The sequence below is a fragment of the Cyprinodon tularosa genome, unplaced genomic scaffold (assembly GCF_016077235.1).
Source record: "Cyprinodon tularosa strain WSP-4 unplaced genomic scaffold, ASM1607723v1 ctg927, whole genome shotgun sequence".
Classification (NCBI taxonomy): Eukaryota; Metazoa; Chordata; class Actinopteri; order Cyprinodontiformes; family Cyprinodontidae; genus Cyprinodon; species Cyprinodon tularosa.
In genome coordinates, this window is record NW_024039704.1 from 115,243 (window position 1) to 128,570 (window position 13,328).

General features: G+C 43.7%; 1 protein-coding gene across 2 annotated transcripts in view; it reads left to right on the forward strand.

Annotated features, from left to right (window-relative positions):
* Positions 1–13,328, forward strand: part of sf3b3 (splicing factor 3b, subunit 3) — a 32,548-nt gene that overhangs the window by 3,333 nt on the left and 15,887 nt on the right. For both annotated transcript variants that reach the window (XM_038274712.1, XM_038274714.1), the window contains exons 4-18: positions 2,125–2,295; positions 2,402–2,574; positions 2,757–2,898; positions 4,463–4,575; positions 4,654–4,791; positions 4,900–5,003; positions 5,074–5,239; positions 5,341–5,436; positions 8,615–8,687; positions 9,671–9,822; positions 10,212–10,367; positions 11,354–11,509; positions 12,242–12,385; positions 12,824–12,946; positions 13,039–13,193. In XM_038274712.1, the coding sequence (XP_038130640.1) occupies positions 2,125–2,295; positions 2,402–2,574; positions 2,757–2,898; positions 4,463–4,575; positions 4,654–4,791; positions 4,900–5,003; positions 5,074–5,239; positions 5,341–5,436; positions 8,615–8,687; positions 9,671–9,822; positions 10,212–10,367; positions 11,354–11,509; positions 12,242–12,385; positions 12,824–12,946; positions 13,039–13,193 (2,062 nt within the window). The remainder of the gene's footprint in view (positions 1–2,124; positions 2,296–2,401; positions 2,575–2,756; positions 2,899–4,462; positions 4,576–4,653; positions 4,792–4,899; positions 5,004–5,073; positions 5,240–5,340; positions 5,437–8,614; positions 8,688–9,670; positions 9,823–10,211; positions 10,368–11,353; positions 11,510–12,241; positions 12,386–12,823; positions 12,947–13,038; positions 13,194–13,328) is intronic.

Genomic DNA, 13,328 nt, shown 5'->3' on the forward strand with positions numbered 1-13,328 from the left:
TTTCTCCACCTGGATCAGACTCCATTTTCTTTGCTCTGGATGTTTTATTCCTTGCTCTTGTGTGGAAACTGTTGAGGTGTGGGGAGCACTTGGGGCTCCTCTTTGGGATCCTTTTTAAAAAGAAATGTGTGTTGTTGTTTTTTTTTTTTGTTTTTTTTTTTCAATGCATAAAAAACCTCAACAAAGTAGCCGACTGAACGATCGCCCTCAGAGAAATCGGACCCATTGTAGAGGAAAACTTATTTCACATGTCAGCCAATGAATAGGAAAGATTACTATATTTTAGGGCTGCAACTAACAATTATTTTAAAAATCGATGAATCGGCCGATTATTTTTTCGATGAATCGGACAAAAAATATTTTTTGTATTAAACTCTTTATTCCAAAATAAACATTTTAGACAGAACAAACAAGCACACAAGTACAGGTTGCTCATTAACTGTACTGGTGCAATATGAAAAATAAATGTTTGTGTTAAAACTACGCAAACTTACATGAGAAATGTAGCTGTACATCCACAAAACATAGGCTACTTTGTTTGATAAAGTGCATAAAAAGACATTTTTGTTTTTTAAAGCCTCTAAGGGGTTCAAACAACAGCCCCCCCCATTTCAACAAATTATGTTTTTTTAGACTAGAAGAGTTCTGCCTTTTAAGACAGGAAAGTACAGCAGTTAAAGTTGCTACTTGAGAAAATACTGAGCCATAGAGATAAAAATAGCCCTGTGATTCAAATTATAAATTGTATTTGGAATAAAAATGAGAGAACTAGGGATGCGAATAAAACACATCCTCCAAAGACAGATATTTACATGGGAATGTGGCAGATAATTAATTGACATATTACTGATCTTGAGCTTTACTTCCATAAATTGCAGGATCTTTACTTTATCTTTGCCAGAAGATTTAAACTTTAAAAGCCTTGCCCTCATAATTTTCAAGTTAATTTATTTCTAAAGTAAATATAAACGCTGCTTAAGCTAATTCAAATGAAATTAAAAGTAAAATAAGTAGCCAACCTTATCACTGTCTGTAACCTACTAACACGGTAAGGAAAGCATCAGATGAGCTACCTGAGAAACTAACGTTACGTTTCCCCACTTTAAAACCAAACAAACATGGTGCTTCCGTGCCATGTTAATTTGTTTTTACAAAAGTTGCATGTTACGACTTTTTTCACTTTACAAAGCGCAGGCTATTTTAATTATTGTGATCAATTTGCGCCGTCAATCCCGGCGCATGCGCGCTTCATTTGCAATCTGGACGCTGAGGGTAAACATCCTGCGGCTCTGACTGCAGCGCTGAGAGGGACTCCTGCGGGAGAACATGGTTGGGATGGGGGAGGCACCCCACGGCAGAGTAGGAACGATACATGCTTTCATGTAAGAGTCTCCAAAAGCCGCCAGTGACACCGTAAAAAGTCGCCAGAATTGTCGCTAGTCGCTTTTTTGAAAAATAGTCGCTGGAGGGGTCTGAAAAGTTGCTGAGTTGGCAACACTAAGCACCTGCGGCGCTGACTCGCTCTGCCGTGTTTTTTTTTTCTTCCCCCGTTTCAGTCAAGTGGCAGTGATGACGGCGGCGGCGGATGACGCATTAATCGCGCGACAAAACTAATCATTGATGAAATTCGTTGCCAACGCTTTTAAAAGTCGATTTTTATCGATTCATTGTTGCAGCCCTACTATATTTACCTTCTAAACTTGTGTAGTGCACCTTTAGATATTTGCAGTATTTTAGAGATGAAAGTGCTGTTTCTTTAGACATCCCCCAAAGCCGGGCATACACTGTGCGATATTTTCAATAGTTGCACACTCTTATTACAACTGCCGATTGAATATCAGACATGATTGATTTTCTCCCTACCTTATGATTCCTGGTTGGGAGGTGGTCGTAAAAGGCTGATGGCCCCTCGTTACCCTACATGACACTTGATCAGGCTGAACGTCGGCCCGATCGGAAAATTCTTGTATAACTGGAAAATCTGCCCAAAAAGGGCAAAAATCGTACAGTATACGCCCGGGTTAAGTGAAGTCTGTCAGAGCGGGTTTATCCAAGCTTAGACTTCTCACATCGGTTAGGTTCAAGTTAAATAATGAGGTTGTTGTACGTTTTTGTTTCTTGCAGATTACATCGTTGTGGGAAGCGACAGTGGTCGCATCGTTATCCTGGAGTATCACCCATCAAAAAACCAGTTTGAGAAGGTCCACCAGGAAACGTTTGGGAAGAGCGGCTGCCGGCGCATCGTTCCAGGACAGTTCCTGGCTGTCGACCCAAAGGGAAGAGCTGTGATGATCGGTGGGTGTTGTTGACGTTCCCTCCAGTGAGGCTGGTTTCCATCTCCTGTCCTTCAGATTTATCAGAGCTACTGAAGCAAAGCAGCTGTTTTCTTTCTGACTTCCAGGAGCGATAGAGAAGCAGAAGCTGGTTTACATCCTGAACAGAGACGCTGCTGCCAGGCTCACCATCTCCTCTCCTCTGGAAGCTCATAAAGCCAACACGCTGGTTTACCACGTGGTCGGAGTCGACGTTGGCTTTGAGAATCCCATGTTTGCCTGTTTGGAAATGGACTACGAGGTGAGCCCCTGTTGGACACATCGGTACCTCTGCTGCTGTGGCTGTGATGAGTTTCTCATGTCTCTTCTCTGACTGTCACTGGAGAAAGATTTACCATCTCTGATTCTGACCCTGATCTGGGATCAGAGGCCCCAACACCTCAACTCAACGCCACGGATTCAGTTTCACTTGTTTATTTTCAGGAAGCCGACAACGACCCGACAGGAGAAGCTGCTGCAAACACCCAGCAGACCCTGACCTTTTACGAGCTGGATCTGGGCCTGAACCACGTGGTTCGGAAGTACAGCGAGGCTTTGGAGGAGCATGGAAACTTCCTGATCACTGGTGCGTTAGTCTCCTAGACTGGTTACAGACTGTCAGCAAGTTACCCCAGTTATCAGGAGGAGGATTCAAACAGCCGCCTTTTTCAAGCAGAGCTTCTCAGAGGATCTAGTCGCACAGCTTAGGCCCTTAATGATGCCCGTGTAAAACCGGCTGTGGGTTGGGCTTTAATGTAGCACGACAAGGGCCAGGACTTTAATTTCATCAGTTTGTGAGTGTGTGTGTGAATGGGTGAATGAATGTAGTGTAAAGCGCTTTGGTTAAGTCTCCTAACTTGAATAAAGGCGCTATATAAGTACATGCCATTTACCATTTAATTTGGATTCATTCATCCAAAGCATTTTAACATATATGAACACAATTAACTGTATTTTCTTATATAGATCCTAAAGTCTAAAGCAGGAACCTTTGAACTCTCTGCTTTTTCCGTAAAGTCCTGAACTTAAAAAGTAAACTTATAAAAAGTTATAAAAAAAAAAACACTGCCGTATTCCATAAAGCAAAGCCTTAACGAGGCTGCGCAGCGTCTCAAACCAGAACAGATGGAGAATGTTCATATTTTAAAAACATAATGAGATCCACGTCTGAAGAAAAGAAAAACGCCGTGGGACGGTTTATTTGCAGACTGACTGGGGCAGAGAGGTGATTCTGATCTGTGGGGGCTATTGATAGTTTTCCTATTTTTCATAAAAAAAAAAAAAAAACTATGAATAAAAGTTTTTTGCCACGCTTATCCCCTGTCTGCCCTGCGTTATTTATTTTTTATTTTTTGCGAAGCTCAAAGAGAATCACTTATCTGCTTTCTCTCCTGATCTCCTATCACGCGTAAAGTCTAATTTTTTTAATGTTTCATTCATTTTTTCTTCTGGCCCACTTACTATATAATTGATGTGCGACTCCAAAACTGACCGTTTACCTGAGCGGTTAACATATTTTATTTTGTATTTCCCCCCAAAGCGGATGTGTTTTACTTTGTAGCCACGTTTCTCTTCCTGTCAGACCCGTGAATTTGCCGCTGAATTTCTGCGTAGTCCGACTAAAATAAACCTGTGCTCCATCTCAGTCGCAGCTATGCTGTCCCCTTTCGTAAAATCGTGTCGGCTGTGATCATCCCCATTGACTTTCAATAAGCGCTAAACGCTACGGCCTTTTCTGACACGATTTCTTGTCAGATCGGACGCAAAATCATATTCGATGAGTTCTGTGCTTAACTGTGACACAAGAGCAGTATTGCAGAAGTTGGTCGATTTGGGATATTGAAGCTTAAAAACTATTAAGACCCACAGGCACCATAATGAGCGCCGCATGTCTGAACATGTAGCCCCCCCCTTCTGTTTGTTTTTTAGTCGTTCCCTTAAAGATCCGTTGACGTCTTTGGATCGTTGAAAACTGGTGCTGATCAAAGTGTTGCAGATGTGATGAGTTTTTCATGTCTCTTCTCTGACTCAAAAAGTGGAGAAACATTCAAATCTCTGATCTGGATGCAGATTTTCTTCTGAACGTCATGGAGGGTCCCCCGCTGAAACTGAGATAAAGCTGTTATTGTTTGTCCCTCCTCTCCGTTCAGTTCCCGGCGGTTCAGACGGACCCAGCGGCGTCCTGATCTGCTCTGAGAACTACATCACCTACAAGAACTTTGGAGACCAGCCAGACATCCGCTGTCCCATCCCTCGCCGCAGGGTGAGTCCTTCAAAAAGGGATCTTCCTGCTGATGTCGGTCCTGTTATCTAATCCCCTCCCCTCCAACCTTGTTTACAGAATGATCTGGACGACCCGGAGCGCGGCATGATATTTGTCTGCTCAGCCACCCACAAGACCAAGTCCATGTTCTTCTTCCTGGCTCAGACGGAGCAGGGGGACATCTTTAAGGTCACGCTGGAAACGGACGAGGAAATGGTGAATTTAAGCTTTTCCTCCTCTTTAGGATCAGATTTTTGCTCTTTAAGGTTTGAGACGCAGATTAAGCGATAAAAGAATCTGACTTGAATTATTTTCCTGTTTTAGGTCACTGAAATCCGCCTGAAATACTTTGACACAATCCCCGTGGCGACGGCGATGTGCGTGCTGAAGACTGGCTTCCTGTTTGTGGCCTCTGAGTTTGGAAACCAGTAAGTTCTCGATTTCCTTCATCTTGTTTCTTTCTTTTGGATCTCTGACCAGTGAAAATCTGCTCCTCAGTTATCTTTACCAAATCGCTCACCTGGGAGACGACGACGAGGAGCCAGAGTTCTCCTCAGCCATGCCGCTGGAGGAGGGAGACACCTTCTTCTTTCAGCCACGACCGCTGAAAAACTTGGTTCTGGTGGATGAGCAGGAGAACCTGTCGCCCATCATGTCCTGTCAGGTCAGGCTGTCTCATCCAGCAGAGGGGGAGCAGATGGGAATTCTTCATTTTACTCTATCGGGTGGATCTGTAATCTGCTTGTTACCTCTCCGTCTCCTTAGATCGCAGATCTGGCCAACGAAGACACGCCTCAGCTGTATGTGGCCTGTGGACGTGGCCCGAGGTCCACCCTGAGGGTCCTCCGACACGGACTAGAGGTAAGCCTACCTCCTTTGAGGGACACGGACACTCCAACACATTGCTGGCTGAAGAGCTGATGAGCTTTTCATGTCTCTTCTCTGACTGAAGCTGAAGAGTCTGTTTATGTTCTGATCTCAGCGGAAAGCAAAGTGTTGCTATAAATCCTACTTCCAAACATCCACATTGAACACTTGATTTATTCTGCTTCCTGCTCATCCTCACAGGCAGATAAACGGAGGGCAGAGCACTCACGTAAAAGCACGACAACATTATATTTGCTCAAGTAAAGATGAGAAGTCAACCAAGAAATTATTCGAGTTAGACAAGAAAGTATTTGTTAAATATAGCCTAGTAAATTAGCCCCACCCGCCAGCGGCCAAAATCATTTTTCCCTGCGAGTGGTCTAGCCTCGATCAATGCCCCAGGCCCTGGAACTGGCGGGCCAATCACTACGCAGAGATGTGGTATGAATTTCTGGATGCAAAGCGGGTGGGGTTTTCAGGGCATGACGACAAAGCTGCGCGACGCTGGAGAAAACACAACAAGGAAGATGGAAACAACTATTGAACAGTTCTCGTTTGACTCAGCTTTGGAATCAGGTTAGGAATGATTAGACTTGGAGTTTACGCTCATTCATTTTTAAGAAGGACATATTCACCGTTTTACCACCAAGCTGTTTGTTTACACTCCCCCACCAGCTTTCTGTCGCACTTCCTATGTCACAGTCAGCTGCTCTCATTGGTCAGAGCGTTGGCCAATAGACACAGACATGGATTGAAAAACAACGGGTTGTTCTCAACAATCTTCGGATGTCTCATTCATCAGGGCCAGACTAAATCACACATTTAATTTCACATTTAGTCTGGTTCAGCAAGCTATGTTAAAAAGGATCCTGCAGTACTAAGTTCTGATTGGACATTTTATTGTTAGAAATAGGCAGGTAGACGGACTTTATGTTTAAGTTCTGCTATTTTAGAAGTAAAATACAAATCAATGAGATGATTACAAATGAGGGAAATCCTTAACAACTTAAACAAATTAAGATAAAATCAAACCTTGCTGTGATTATTGTACATATTTTAGACATCTGTTTACTGCAGTTACTACCCACCTCTGCAGATGAAACAGGACTGAAGCGCTGGTATCAGTGAGGTCGTTTTGACCAAACGTCTGAAAAGACTGAGGATGTCAGCCACTGTTCGGTTTGCTAAATTGGACTGGACCCAACTGGAGGGACATTTTGGTCCAAACCTTAACAGGTTCCAGTGATTGTTACTAAACCATAGGGCCAGTTGCTTACTCAGAAAAAGATTTCTGAAGAGTTCATGGAGCTCTTTGAGCTGATTGTTCATCATTTCGGTGTTTTGTTTTTTGGTCATTTGTTCGAAAACTTGTTTTTTCACTATTTGACACAATACCAAAGAGTAGATTTCCCAGCAGAAGTTAGGAAAAGAAGAAAGGTTCAAAGATCAGTTGTGAAAAAGCCCAAAACTGTCCTTGCCAAGAAGGAACGGAGACAACAAGCTGTGGGAATAAAGTCGGAGTTAATCAGGAGCTAAATATGTGGAAACAGGAATGCGCTCTGCCAGCAGATGGCGCCAGTGTCCAGTAATATTTGCTGTTTGTCCATGCAGAATATAGTTTTTATGCAAGTAAACCTCATCAGGAGGATTTGTTTATAGATGAATCTATTTTTTGGTGGAGGGTTTTCACAGGTATAATAGATATCAAAGTATCCCCATTATTGGTTCGATCATAACCTGGTTTTAAGTATCAGTCAGATCATTAAAAACTGCATTTATTTATTAAATGCATTCATTTCATCCATTAATTAACAAGTTAGTTATTTTATGTTTCTGAATGTGATGCTAAAATTTATTTAACCAAATATTGAGGCCTTCATCCAGTCAAACTTTCACACACTGGAGGGACCTGAATGCATTTACAGTATACAGTAAATCCTAATGTCTCAATTATGATAAATAAATGATGAAACCACTGAGCTAATGCTCCATTTCCTCGGCCACCAACTGTTAGATGGCTCTGCCCAAAGGGAAACCTGAGCCGGCGTTAACGGGGCGTTTTTACTGCCGACGAAGTAAAGCATGAACCTGCCTGATCAGCAGCAAGATGAAGGAATATTAATGCGTTTCTATCTGAATTGGCCAGAGTTTAATTGGACCATAGATTGTAATTGCTATGGAAACGGAGGTCTTCCATCCCTGCTTCTTAAACCAAAGCTTTCATGGACCTACAGCCGCCTCTTCCTGATTGCTAACTAGCATGTCTAGTGTTAGCACTTCAATACTGTAATCATACATCAAGGCCCCGCAGCCTGCATAGAGCAGCGCAAACGGCTTCCTGTATAAAGGTCCGCTATAGAACATTTTCTTGGACCGAGGGATTAAAGGTGGACGGATCAGGATGCTTGGCAGAGATGGTAGCAGGTTGGAGGCATCGGCTCCGAGAGCGTGGCGATGCTGTGAGGCAGCAAATGGAAAACACACAGCAGGCCTGACAGGCAGCGGGCCGCACATCCTGGATCCATCATGACTCACCGTGTTCCTTCACAGCAGCAAAACCAGCATCAGAGAAGCACATAAAACCTCATCAAAGTTCAGTTTTGTGAGAGGAATGGATTCTGGACCCTCATGGTGTGGAGATCCTGCTGGAGATACTCCTTCCACTGCGACGATCCAAACAAAGCACCAGTTAGCTCTGTTTTTACTTTGCTATTTTTACACGTCCCCTTAATTTACAGCTCTTTGGTCCGCCGTGCGTCAGGTTTCGATCTGCTTTTTAGGTAAATTAGATTAGGACGTCCTTCCCCTCACTGGAACAATGGCATTTCAGTTGATCAGCTGATAAGCAGCCCGTTGGCGTCTAAATAATGTCTCCTGCCCTCTTCTCTGCTTACAGTCTGGTTATGATAAGAAAGCGTTCACATGGAAGTATTTACGTCCTTCCCACTTCTAGTTTTGAAGCTTTTTTAGTTTGTTTGGATTTCAAACAGCCTCGTTTCTGAAATCGTGAACGAGTTAGAAACTCTAATCTAATCAAGTCCCACATTTTCATCTCCATACATCAAACTGTAGATCATATTTCCCTTTGCCATGCTCTGCCAAGAGATTGAATGTTTGATAGCCTCCAGCAGCAGGTGGCGCTTTGTTAAAGCAAGTATTTCTTTCTGTTAAGGTTTCAGAGATGGCTGTGTCCGAGCTGCCCGGTAACCCCAACGCCGTGTGGACCGTACGCCGCCACGTAGAAGGTAACCGCCGCCATTTTCCAGGCACCTTCCTTCTGCTGAGCAGGATTAACAGGGACAAATTAAAGCTGTTTAATTGGCAAAGGACTTTAAAAGTATTCCTTTAGTGTTAATGGAAAAGTCCAATCAGCGAGGAATAATCAATAGATCATTATCTATACCTAAAACTAATATGTTTGTGCAGATGTAATGAATTTAGCGATAATCAGTAAAAAAATTAAAACAATAATCGCAGAGTCTAGGAGCGGCCATATTTACCCAAATATAGCAACATCTCACTCCTGACATCTTCCAGCAGTGACGTCACGGTGCGGTAAGCCTAGCGCCATTCTCCCCGCTTTACAATCTAAATCAATGGGAACTACTAGACACATCTGCAATCAACAACAATTATTGAAGATTTCCAGAGGACTTCACCATTGAAATTCACCAGAGCTATAGTGAAACTGACAATGCCCACATGCATGGCAGCTGGATGCTGGAATACATCGGGTGAAAGTGAAAAAAAGTAGTTATTTCACCTTTCTGATTCCTGATCCTCCAGGGATCGGTTTGTGATTGGATTGCCAAAAACATGTAATATGTAGCCAATATTTCAAAGAAGAATGTTTTCAAGATGACTTAGATAATAGCGCGTTGTGACAAACACCAGATACAGCACTGGGACTTGATCAACAGCCGATACCGCACCATGACGTCACAAACCAGTAGGTGGCAGTAGTGTTCTTTGACAAACATGGATGCCTCCAGTAAAGAACATTCAGATGAAATGACTCTTAATTAAAAACACTTATTTATTGAACAGAATTGAATAATTTTATATTTAAAGTCCTTTCAGAAGTTTGAAATCTGAACATGACCAGACTTTAATAAAAGCAAAGTTTAAATTTCATCCATTAGTAACAGTCAACCCTCTGCCCAAACAGCGACCTCTAGTGGCTGTCACAGAATGATCTTTAACGCGTCGGATTCCTTCTGATCCTCAGACGAGTTTGATGCCTACATCATTGTGTCCTTCGTCAACGCTACGCTGGTTCTGTCCATCGGAGAGACGGTGGAGGAAGTCACAGACTCTGGGTTTCTGGGAACGACGCCCACCCTTTCCTGCTCTCTGCTGGGGGAAGACGCCCTGGTGCAGGTCAGTGTCGGTTGGACACGCGCCGTCTGTGAAACACGATGACTTTCTGGATGCACTGATGTTGACCTTTAACCTTTTGTCTGTAATAAAAACAGATGTTTCTGCTGTCTGCTCAGGGGGCCGAAGCAGATTAGAAAACACTTTAACGGCGATGACTTTGGTTAATAATGCTAATCTGTCAGTTGTTCTTAGTTTTCTTTCATTCCTTTCTCATCTGTAACCTTTAGCCTTTTGGGTGATGTCATTGGGTTCAGCAGCAGCATCTACTGCCCCGAGACTGTCCAAAAGTTACATAAGCAGAATTCACACATGGAGTGTATTAGCCAGCAGTTGTTGCTCTCCTTTGCAGCCTTCATGTTTCATGTTTTCCCGTTTCCTGCCTCGTCCAGGTTTACCCGGACGGCATTCGTCACATCCGCGCAGACAAGCGCGTGAACGAGTGGAAGACTCCTGGCAAAAAAACCATCGTCCGCTGCGCCGTGAACCAGCGGCAGGTGGTCATCGCCCTGACCGGAGGGGAGCTCGTCTACTTCGAGATGGACCCGGTGAGAAAATGAAAGAAAGGCTTTGGGTTCATGGATCCATTACAGCATTTGGTTTTCATTCTGATACTTTTTCTTTTTTTCCTGGTTTTAGAGTCGGTTCTACTGACAGGTTCTGTTTAGAATTAGCCTGTCCGCTAACAGACGTCCACAGTGGGTTCAAACCTGCGATCGGTACCAGGACCGACTTGGCTGTGAGCTTTCATAAAGCAGACTGTCTGGGTTAGCAATGTTACTCCAATGTTGTAGTACTTAAAAGTAAAAGCAGGGTGCTTTATCAGCATAGATGAGGGATTGTGTTAAAACACCACAAGCTTCTGGCTAAATACTGTAACACACTGATGAAACGGTATGAATTACAAGAACGGGTTGTTTCTCATCACTTAGGATGTTTAATTGATTCGTTTCCAATTTGCGTTTATGGCTTCATACTCATTCGTGTTTTTGCTGGTTTTTCCTGCAGCTCTTTCAACAAACTGGAAAAGATAAACAGCCATTTGAATTATTCAATTAGATATCCAGTTTGAAAAGCCTTTTCAAACTTTAAATCCAACTTTCAATAAGAATGATTAAATATTAATAACATTTTCCCATCCTATTTCTAAATGGTTTATAAAAATCTACAATTCATGAATCTAAAGATTAATATCTTTCCTAATCACATAGAAGGCTTGTCCCTGAAAAACAGTGAAACCATTACAGTTGCTCCTCAGTTGTTTTTTGTTTTCAATAAAATGCTTGTTTTTGTATAGGTATAGATTAATTTAGTGCTTTTCCACCCCGATTTGGGATCAACCAAGGTTAGCATCTCTGCAGCGAATCCCACCTCCATAACGCTGTGCTTCTAGATTATCTTTCAAACAGTGGGATGTTGTTCCTGCTGTTTAGAAACGGACTCGTCTCCTTCTAGCAGCTCTGGATCTATCCGAACGGCTCGGTGTACCGAACCCACACTCAGTGGGTTTAATGGAATCTGTGTCTCTCTGCAGTCGGGCCAGCTGAACGAGTACACGGAGCGGAAGGAGATGTCTGCAGATGTGGTGTGCATGAGTCTGGCCAACGTACCGCCTGGAGAGCAGCGTTCCCGCTTCCTGGCTGTGGGACTGGTGGACAACACGGTCCGAATCATCTCCCTGGACCCTTCGGTACGGACAGAAACGGCTTAGATAATCTTATCCTGTGATCGTCCTGTAAATCTAGGAAGGTGTAAAGCAGATTTATGCTCAGTTTGTTGAGGTGTGACCTTAATCATCTCAGGCTCAGCGTGTTATGGATGTTTTGGAGAGGAAAGCTCAAGTATCTCATCATCCAGCCAGAGAGTCTTTTCATGTTGTACGAACATCAGGATGACCTCAGAAATGTTGGGCTTGAATCTCCTGCTGGATAAAGTGTGTTTCTCTGTCTTCTCGGTCCAGCAGTAGGTTGTTTATCTGCGTTAACGGCGCCGCCCTTCCCAAAAGGAACAGGTTTATAAAGCGTAGAGCTTCCCTGCCTGGAAGGATGATTAGAAAGACGGCAGCCAACCCAGAGCAGAACTGCAGGGATCAGCAGAGGCCTTTATTTCAGTCCAGCTGCATTTTTTTAAGCCCAAACCACAAAACCGAGTTTTTATCAGTCAGTTGGGCTTTTAGGGCCGTTTGTAGAAAATGAAAACAAATTTCAATGGATAATTGAAGTACAAAAACATGCAGATGTTTACTGCAGCCATCACCTGGATCCATCCAGAACTTCAGGATGTGACTGAAGTAGACAAGATTCAGCTTGTTCAGCTTTCGGTTCCTGCTGGAAGCAGCAGGCTGACTGCTCATGTAAATAAATGATCAGATTACATTCAGCTACGTCTTTTTGTCTTAACCTTTGACCCTCTGCCACCTCAGGACTGCCTGCAGCCGCTGAGCATGCAGGCCCTTCCTGCTCAGCCCGAGAGTCTGTGCATCGTCGAGATGGGAGGTGTTGAGAAACAGGATGAAATTGGAGAGAAGGGCACCGTCGGCTTCCTCTACCTCAACATTGGCCTGCAGGTATCCTCCATCATTTGTTTGCATCTGCGGAAAAAAAAGCCAAAGAAAGGGAGGCTGCTGAGAGGAACATCCAGCGAATTACAAGGGTCATGGTTTACTAAAGAGAGACGATTGTGAAGAGTTAGCTTAGTTTAACCCTTCCTGTTCCAACAGATTTGGTTTAATTAATTCTAATCCATTTAGATTTAAACCTGAAAGCAAAGCTAAAGCTGCTGAGTAATGCAGGATGAGCGACAGGATCAATGGTTGCTATGGTACTGAAACAGCTTCACTGTTTTCCAGTTTCTAATCTCCATGGTGATGCAGCCTACACAACTAATTATTTAGCTCATTTAGCTACCATATAAGAAGATATTTGTCAGCTGACATGTTTGCTTTGATTTTAAACCTAATGAGCATTTATCATGTGATCCGATATGTCCTCTCTTCTCTCTGTAGAACGGTGTGCTGCTGAGGACAGTCCTGGACCCGGTAACCGGCGACCTGTCCGACACCAGAACTCGGTACCTGGGGTCGCGACCGGTTAAGCTGTTCAGGGTCCGGATGCAGGGACAGGAGGCCGTATGTCCCTTTGATTTACCCGCCATGTTTATAAAACATCAAATATATATATATTTTTTATCTTGTCCTAAAACTGTTGCTCCCGCTGACAGGTGCTGGCCATGTCCAGCCGATCGTGGCTCAGCTACTCGTATCAGTCCCGCTTCCATCTGACTCCGCTCTCCTACGAGACGCTGGAGTACGCCTCTGGCTTCGCCTCAGAGCAGTGTCCCGAAGGCATAGTGGCCATCTCCACCAACACCCTACGGTATGATCCCTGCAGCAGACAGCTTAGCTGAAGCATCCCAGGCTGAACGCCTTCATAGGAGCATTATATTCCTTCCATCTTGCAGTGTAGTTAGACATCGCTTTCATTCAGTCTGCTGGGAGTATGTGGGTGGAC